General features: G+C 40.1%; 2 protein-coding genes and 1 pseudogene across 2 annotated transcripts in view; 1 reads left to right on the top strand and 2 right to left on the bottom strand.

Moving 5' to 3' along the window:
* The window catches only part of LOC107554650 (alpha-(1,3)-fucosyltransferase 11-like), a 12,372-nt pseudogene extending 10,575 nt beyond the window's left edge, over positions 1-1,797 (bottom strand).
* A 215-nt stretch (positions 1,798-2,012) lies between these two features.
* Positions 2,013-4,422, top strand: rab9b (RAB9B, member RAS oncogene family). Its single transcript, XM_016237237.1, has 2 exons — positions 2,013-2,075; positions 3,309-4,422. Exon 2 carries the CDS (start codon positions 3,347-3,349, stop codon positions 3,953-3,955), a length of 609 nt encoding a protein of 202 aa, XP_016092723.1. The 5' UTR covers positions 2,013-2,075; positions 3,309-3,346; the 3' UTR covers positions 3,956-4,422.
* A 2,736-nt stretch (positions 4,423-7,158) lies between these two features.
* The window catches only part of plp1a (proteolipid protein 1a), a 10,606-nt gene continuing 8,536 nt past the window's right edge, over positions 7,159-9,228 (bottom strand). The window contains exon 7 of the mRNA XM_016237236.1: positions 7,159-7,360. Coding sequence (XP_016092722.1) covers positions 7,280-7,360 — 81 coding nt within the window. The 3' untranslated portion in view covers positions 7,159-7,279. The remainder of the gene's footprint in view (positions 7,361-9,228) is intronic.

Raw genomic sequence — 9,228 nt, 5'->3', positions numbered from 1 at the left:
AGGTGGGAATTATTTGTAATGATATTCCAATGAGCCGCTTTGTGATATCACAAAGCCCGGAAACCAAACGCTGTAGTCCAAACGAGCCGTCTGCTGTAGTTCTTGAAAATTGATTTTTAAAAAACGAAATATCTCCCTTTGAAGTGGACTTTGAGATTTGTAACTTTCTAGATCTTTTTAATACCCAAACATACACACTACACACTGACTAAAATTAAAAAAGTGAAAAAGCATAATAGGACCCCTTTAATGAAGATGAATGTGTGTTGACTGTCTGCGTCTTACTTGGTTTCATTCGTGGCAGTTTGTGCAGTCATATAATGTCATATAGCCTATAACACGCTCTCACACGTTTATTATTTTATCATTTTGGGAGGAGTAAAATTTACATATGTGATTTCAACAACCAGATGCATTTCCACTTGTCGAGTTTCGTCTGGAATGCGGACCAGCTCCTGAAGTGGTTTGAGCGATCAGATTTATATCCATCTCAAACGCATTTCGGAGGGCATTTACACCTGGTCTTTTCATGATCGGATAGCTATCCCATCAGAAAAAACGCATGAAGTGACCAGGTGTAAACAGGCCCATGTTACACAATATGCGTTCTCTTTCTCAACTATTTAACGTTCCAAAACTGACTGTGTTTAACTGGATACTCGCCAAGATGGGCATTTTGACATAATTTTGTATGTATTTGAACGTTTTAGCGCAGTTAGCCACTCATTTTGGTATTTGTGGCTCTCAAGCTGTTTGAGACTGAGTGCGGCTTGTGCGCTCCACTAATATTGATCACTGGTGGTGCACGCACGTTTGGTATAAGCGTGAAACCTGCGGTGCGCAATACAAGCATTTAACCGGAGCGAATGAGACGTGTGTGAGAGAGAAGGGGTCGTCGGAGAGAAGAGAGCGAGAATGCGTGGCTGATGTTATTGCCTGTGCCGCTGGTAACAAAACTGATCGGCTCGGAATCGGAAAGAAGTGAGACTGACCGACCGATCACCAATCTGGGCCGATTATGAGGAAAATCGGCCGATTCCGATCCCTGCCATCTTCCCCTGAAATGCTTTGGTATTGAAGATGGATTGAGAATTGTGAAGTTTCACTGGTATCAAAATGTTGCCGTCTTAACAATATTATAGGGTTATATGGCATGGGTCGAAAACAATATATTTAAATAATATATTTTTTAGTTTTTAAATTAATAAAAAAAGTCATTCTTTTTTTGGCAGGGTCATTAAAAATGTTGGCAGGGAAAGTAATAATCTGAATCTCTATCCCAACCAGGCAGGTAGAAAAAAATGCTTAGTGTTGAGCCCTGTAAACTATTTAGAACAGTTATGTACATGTACAGTAACACATATGGAGTAAACCAATAGAAATGGCTGTATTTCAAAACATAATGAGCTTTCAAGACAGCCTTTTGGGGATTGTGGTGTCGAAACTTACTAAGGTGCCTAATTTAGACATCATTTTTGGTCATCATAATGGTAAGACGTAGTCAGCAGCCTACTTAACGAGCATTTTGGGCAACAAATTCGCCTATTATGTCCAGAAATGCACTCTGGGTATAGAGCACACTATGTTTTAAGCGCAGCCAAAGAAGAAAATAAAAACACATTTCCGACAAAGCACAAACCCAGACGCTTATTTGCCCTGACAGCATACTTTCTTACTTCAGTTCAGGACAAACGCATGCTGTATGTCTGCATCTCCACAGTTTGTCCTCTCCAGTAACTCAGGACGGACACAAGATGCTGCTGTGGAACGCATGATGACCGCTCTGGCTCTTCCTGCTTTGAGGAACGCAGCGGGAGAAGCGGAGCATTACTGCCTCCTAGAGTTCTGGATGAGAACTAACATGACTCGTAGTTATAAATACAATTCTAAAACAATTTATTTGACCTCTTTAATAGCATATAATATTAATTAAACGTACTCAATAAAACAATTGCATAAAATAAGTCATTACAATTAATTTAGCTTGAACACTCATCACATTCTCTCTCTCTCTCTCTCTCACTCGCCCGGCGTGAATCTCAGCACTGGCAGCACTGCTCGCGGTACAATATGAGGTAATTCACAGAGTATTTTTACACGATTGAAGTCATTTAAGACCAGAGTGATTTTTTTTTCTCCTGTATGTATGTTCACGTATGCGTAACAGTGCTGCACTTTATTTAATAAAGCATCTGAAACCGTGCTAGTCATATAACGTTAGCTAGATTGAGCTAACAGGGCTGAGAGTATGTATAAGGTTAATGACACCAAACACGAACATAAAAATACCAGCCATGTGTATTAGCCATAGCACGAGCTGAGATCGAGCAGCAATTGCGAGAGTAATACAAATAAACCTTAGCTTTAGCACTCGTATGCTAAAAACACAGCTGTCATGCACGCTTGCGCATGCGCAGAGAACGGTAATCGGTTCCCTCTATTTGTATTTAAATAAATACGCAAGTAAACACTTTACTAAGGTATTAAATAACGCCGAATAATGCATTTTATTCTGCCAGTATCGTTTCGGACTTTGTAGAAGTGCTGCATGTGAAAATTAGTCTGCATGTTTTCTCTAACAAAAATTCACCACAGCAACCTTACTTGTCGCCAGCTACAGTAAAACATTTGGTATTAGCCACAAATATCATCAAAAAAGATACAGAAATGACAGTCTGAAAAAATACCCAGTTTGAAGGAAATCCCATTAGTGATGAAGGTTTGTGTTTTATAATCACTGTAAAATATGTATGAGATAATTGTTACTCCAATATATTATAATTAGGTGTGCTCACAAAATTCATCAAAAGTTTGCAGGCAAAAAAAGGTCTCTTGTCCGTTGTCAGTGTAGCACTGCGAAATCTCGGTGGGATCCTCTTAGTTTTCAGGCAAAACTCCCAATTGCACTGATTGCTATTGAAATTACTGGATTTTGCTTTCAAAATGCTGCACCTTTAGGGTAATACAAGACATATTTTTGGAATGTAATCCCAGTAACCAAGCTAGAGTGTTGTTGCTTATGGTGGAGCAGGAAATTATCACACTAGACCATGTTTGTCGCACACTGATTTCCATCTTAGCACAAGCTTAATCGTTGAAATTAAAGAGCAAAGCAGATGGCAGTCCTGTGTTTAACCAATCCGTGTGCTCTCAGAGAAGGTGTTGTCCCGGCCAAAGTCTCAGGGAGCATCTGACCCATAAACAACCATTATCTATCTGCCATACACGGTTTTGAGAGGTTTAGCCCTTTCATAGTTCATCAGCTATTTAACCTGTAAAGTCATTGTGGGTGTATTTGTGCTCGTCAGGCTACAGTGAACGCTACAGTGTGGCACCGGGGGCCGTTATGAGTGGGAAGAGCCTCTTGCTGAAGGTCATTCTCCTGGGGGACGGCGGCGTGGGCAAAAGCTCCCTGATGAACCGCTACGTGACCGACCGCTTCGACTCGCAGTCGTTCCACACCATTGGTGTGGAGTTCCTCAACCGTGACCTGGAGATCGACGGTCGGCTGGTCACCCTGCAGATCTGGGACACGGCGGGCCAGGAGCGCTTCAAGAGCCTGCGCACGCCCTTCTACCGCGGGGCGGACTGCTGCCTGCTCACCTTCGCCGTGGACGACCTGCAGAGCTTCCAGAACCTGGGCTGCTGGAAGAAGGAGTTCATGTATTACTCAGACGTACGAGACCCGGAGCGCTTCCCCTTTGTGGTGCTGGGAAACAAGGTGGACAAGGAGGAGCGGGAGGTCGGCGAGGATGAGGCCAGGGCTTGGTGTGAGGAAAACGGCTGCTGTCCGTACTTCGAGACCAGCGCCAAGGACGACACGAACGTGGTGGCTGCTTTCGAGGCTGCTGTCCGGGAAGTTCTGGCCAGCGAGGACCCCATCGACCACACCCTGCTGAGCAGCTCCATTGATCTCCACGGAAATCGTAAAGTGGCTCGCTCATCCTGCTGTTGAGGTGCCTTGTGGCTTCATAGCTGTGGACCTACTCTCTTGCTGATACGCTTGAGAGCTTTCTGTGTAGGTACAATGTAACAGAGTTACCAAACAGTAAAGGCATTTCACACATATCTGGCACACATAACATATTCCATGACGGTTTCCCAGTCGAAGGCTTGTCTGCTGGTGGCGTGGTGTTTAATGATAGCTTCATGTTTTGGACCGCAGATCTAGCCTCCCTTCTGCCAGTTTCTAAATGGACCATCTTATGATTAATGAGCTATTATGCTGTGGTATTCATTTTTTTCAGATATTTCAAAATACAGAGTCAGATATTACAGACCTTTTTTATTGGTAATATAATATTGTTTGAAAGAAATAATGCAATTTTAATTTATTTTGCTAATAAGTTATTCTTTGGGTGAAGTCTGTCAAGAACATGTTCTCAGGTCATATTTCACCTCAAATTCAAAATAAAAAAAATATGATAAAGAAGATCAAATAAAGAAAACGCAGCTTATTTTTGACCGTGACGTTATTTTCATGATAATTGAAACACAAATTGCTATTACCATAACGTGAGAAAAACTCATGATCGTTATTGTAATATTAAAACAACTAAAAAACCGTCATTCTCCTTTATTTAAACTGTAAATGATTTATCCGTCATTTTAGCATTTGTTGTGTTAGCTTCAATTTATGCTGGTTTTAATAATTAGTCAAAATAATTGTGTCCACACATGATGAAGCAGTTAAATGATGAGAAGCCTTCACACTCTTCATGCATGAATTTTTTTATTTTATTGGTTTGTTTATTTTGGGTTGAAATATGACCGTGTCTTCACTAGATTCACCGTGTTATGGTACATGTAGTAAAACGCATAACCTCAGATTAGTGTATATAGCCAACAGATAGCCTGAGATGAGTACAGCACTATTTTTAGACAGAAAGGGAATTTCTTCTATTGTAGTATTGTAAGATTAAGATTTTGTTTCCATTACAAGTTGTTTTTGTTTGTACTGTAAGGTACAGGGAGTTTGTGTTAGATGTTACACATGTCGTTTTATTTTTTTAATGGTTTTGTTTCAGTTGTGTGTATATTTGAGTGATTTTACATGTCTAATTCCATGCTGAATCTGGGTAGTGTTTAATGAAGCGAGAAAGTCTCTTGCATGAGGAGTGTGGAGTGTGTGTTGGTCAGTTTGTGGGTTTAGACCACATCGGTCTCAGTAAATGACTCAGGAATGTGGCTTAGACCAAGGTACAGATTATTTTCTGAAAGCATGCAAGAACATTCCTGTCTACATTTAATGCTGGCGCTTGTTTGACGTCCACAGCAGACTTGAAGAGACTCACAGCTGATAAATGACTTCACATTAGTCGTTTCCTCATTTTCTGGCCAATGTTGATATGAAACTAAAGCACACGGTACCCAGTTATCTTGCACTGACCTTTGACCGTGTTTAGAGGGCACTTGTGAAAGACCCTTGATTTAGTGCATTTATAGGTACTTTAACTTATTTTACTTAGGCCTATATCTTTTATAATATTGACTTATTTCCTAGTGCTTTCCCTACAATATGAATGTTCTCGTTGCCTCTGCTATACATACTGCTGTAAGTCTCATTACAACTAGAGAGACCCAAATCTGTGGATTGGGCAGCTGATGTTCTGAAATGCTTAATGCGTAACCTTTGCTTGCCTGCTGTCATACGTTTGTTATACATGTAAAACATTGCATGTTGTTACTTTGTTTTTGTTGATGGACATGCTGGCATATCTGCTGCATACACGTATGGTGAAATAGATGCACCACTGTGTTTCTCGTACTCAAACTGCTAAACACGCAGGATCGTATTAATTGCTAATACTTGAACATCAGTATTTGTCTATTTACTGATAGTGTTTTCCTGCAAATAAAGGTACCAAACATTGGGTTCAATTTCAGTTGTCTGACTTCAGAAGCCTTGTGATGTAGTGCACTAGTCATGCATACAGGTTTGGAACGACATAAGGGTGAGTAAACGATGACAGTTTTCCTTTGTGAACTGTTTAGGTGGTGAACTACTGCTACACTAAAATCATGCTTTCATCAAACGCTACAGGGTGATCAAGCATCCAACATGTATTATAAAAAATATTCAGGATGAAATACATTAAAACATCCTGAATGAGTTACCTTTTGTAAAGAAAAAAAAATTGTATCTACAGAAAACAAACAAAATTAAGCTATGGCTGATAAGGCTGCTTTTTTCCCATTTTTGTTTTCTACCTAAGTGTCTTTCGCTCTCAATTTTCAGTGAAATATCCCAGCAACGAAACACTATTAGTAACGACACGCTCTGCAGTAAAATACCTGCTCAGCCGCATCTGTGCACCGGTCACAGAAAGGCTTTTATTCAAGCAGCTGAAAAGTCCCAGAAGCCTCTTTGTCAGTGGGCGATATCTTCTGACGCGTAAACTGACCCCTAGCATGGGTTTGTGCCGGGGCTTCCCTCTAAACAAAGAGGGGCTGATTCATTGTTTAGGCTTTTCTCAGTCCTTTCAAGCGGCTGTGAGAAAAAAAAAAGTGCTGGGGTCACAAGAAAACAGCATGCATTGCTGTCTCTCTCCATGGCAACCAGATGTGAGGGATGGTCACCATGGAAACCAGCTATCACCGCCATGAGATTGAAACTCAAGCATCTAAAATATTATTTCTACCCGATTATTATTTTTACTTTTATTTCCCAAAGCAATTATAGATTTTGTCCAATCAAGTAATTTCAACTATGGAAAAAACTGCAGACGGTCTCAAATGGACTCGTATACTAGCTGTAAACAAAAATATTTGATAGTAGGTACAGAAAGTAAAACTCAAACTATACTTTCAGATCTCAAAAACAAAAAAAGGAATGCATTCTTGACCTAAAAAGGGTAAAAAAAATAAATATAAATTAATGATATGAAAGCACAAGATCCCCTATTGTAGCTAATACGAAAAGGGATTCTCTTCGAGTCAACTAAAGAATAATGGCAGCAGAAGCGTGCGATTGGTCATAATTTGAGTTTTCATTGTGAATGTTGACTCTACAGTTTGTGTACTGCTGAAGACTGCCTAAAAAACACGACTCGTTTAGCTTGAAGGCAGAATATCTCCTCTAGTGGTCGGGAGCAGTATACAGGTAGAAAAGGCAGATTTCAAGTTTGTAAATCTTTACATCCAAAAAAAATGTAAATAAAATCTACAAGAGAGTCAGGAAAGTGTGTTGTGTTGTGGAAAAGAAGAAGATGAGAAATTCTAAAGTGCTCCAATATGGTGCTGTTATTGACCGCAGAAGGACACCAGGACAGAACAGACGCTAACAGCGTGGACTGATGCCTTTCCTCCCCAGATACCGCAGAACTGCAAAGTTATAGGTGGTGGACACAGTAAATGTGAGCTGAAGAGAGAAAAACAGAAGCAAAAGACAATGAATATGAATATGACCCAGTGAGTAGAGACTGATGGTGTTTCCAGAGAAAACCCAACCCACAAGGGTGTTCGCCAAGCTGTTACTATGCTTTTACTGGTGTTCTACGTGCTTTTTAATCATATTACAATGTGGCTACTAGGGTGTTGCTAAGTGGCTTTTAACACATTGCTATGCACTTATTACAGTGTTCTGAGCGGTTGGCAGGGTGTTGCAGTGTGGTTACTAAGGTTTACTAGGTTTTTGCTAGGATATTTTGAGCGTTATCACTTTGCATGTGATCACAAGGGTGTTCTGTGTTGCTAGGATCTTTTGCGCTGTTGTTAGGGAGTTGCTATGAGGTTGTGGGAGTTTAGCTTAATTTAATGAAAATTGCTTAAAGGAGCACTCCACTATTTTTGAAAATAGGCTCATTTTCCAACTCCCCTAGAGTTAAACAGTTGAGTTTTACCGTTTTCAAATCCATTCAGCTGATCTCCGGGTCTGGCGGTAGCACTTTTAGCTGTAGCTTAGCATAGATCATTGAATCTGATTAGACCGTTAGCATCTCGCTCAAAAATGACCAAAGAGTTTCTATATTTTTCCTATTTAAAACTTGACTCTTCTGTAGTTACATTGTGTACTAAGACCGACAGAAAATGAAAAGTTGGGATTTTCTAGGCCGATATGGCTAGGAACTATACTCTCATTCTGGCGTAATAATCAAGGAACTTTGCTTCTGTACCATGGGTGCAGCAGGCGCAATGATATTAAGCAGCGCCTGAAAATAGGCTAACTTCTGTCAACATTACCAACGTGACCACCTGCTTGCACAGGGAGCGTGCTGGGACTATTTTCAGGCGCTGCTTAATAGGGCTGTCAAAATGGCTGAAAAACTAAATTCGAATTTTGTATTATATTCGAATTTAAAATGCATAATTTCAGTTAGGATGAAGAAAAGCTTTTGGCTTCTCTCCTGAGGCCACAAGAGGGAGCATCATTCAAAGCATAAGATAACATGACTATCTGCAAAAAAAAGTGCATAATGTTTAAAATAATGTTTATAAACCAATTATAATTAAGTTGCTTAAACAACTATAAACAAAACAGCATCATGTATGTATGCATAGTTTAATACAAAAAGCGGAAAGCCAATCACAGAGTACATTTTTCATTTAAAAACATGAGATGCAGTGGGATGGGGAAAACCCGCCATAAAGTCTCGAGATATGTTTTTTTCCAAAGTTAAACTTGCATTAATTTTATATGGCTTTCTAAACATGCGGCTCTTTTGTGCGAGACGCGAGTGCAACAGTAATAGATGTCCGTCTAGAAAATGCGTGAAATATGTGTTCTGTGTGAACGGCTTGGTTTCAGTTTTGATGTAAACAAGATCTTCTCCGCATTGATGTTCTCTTTTTCCGCTATATTTTTAATGAACAACGCAGCAGCGCCGCATCTAGTTGCTTCAACTGGACAGGCTAACAAAAACATTATAATGCTACGACACTTACATCGTCATCTCGTGCGCTGCTGATAAGGCTGCCTCCTTAAAGCATGTGGATTTTTATTTTAAATTCGACAAATATTCGAAATTTGATTTTTTTTGACAGCCCTACTGCGTAATATCATTGCGCCTGCTGCACCCATGGTAGGGCAGCAAAGTTCCTTGATTATCACGCCGGAATGAGAGTATAGTTCCCAGCCATATCGGCCTAGAAAATCACAACTTTTCATTTTCCGTCGGTCTTAGTACACAATATAGAAACTCTTTGGTCATTTTTGAGCCAGATGCTAACGGTCTAATCAGATTCAATGATCTATGCTAAGCTACAGCTAAAAGTGCTACCGCCAGAACC

The sequence above is a fragment of the Sinocyclocheilus grahami genome, unplaced genomic scaffold (genome assembly GCF_001515645.1).
Source record: "Sinocyclocheilus grahami isolate Dianchi unplaced genomic scaffold, SAMN03320097.WGS_v1.1 scaffold509.1, whole genome shotgun sequence".
Classification (NCBI taxonomy): Eukaryota; Metazoa; Chordata; class Actinopteri; order Cypriniformes; family Cyprinidae; genus Sinocyclocheilus; species Sinocyclocheilus grahami.
The sequence above is the reverse complement of the archived record's forward strand: the minus strand, read 5'-3'. Positions and strand labels throughout refer to the sequence as shown.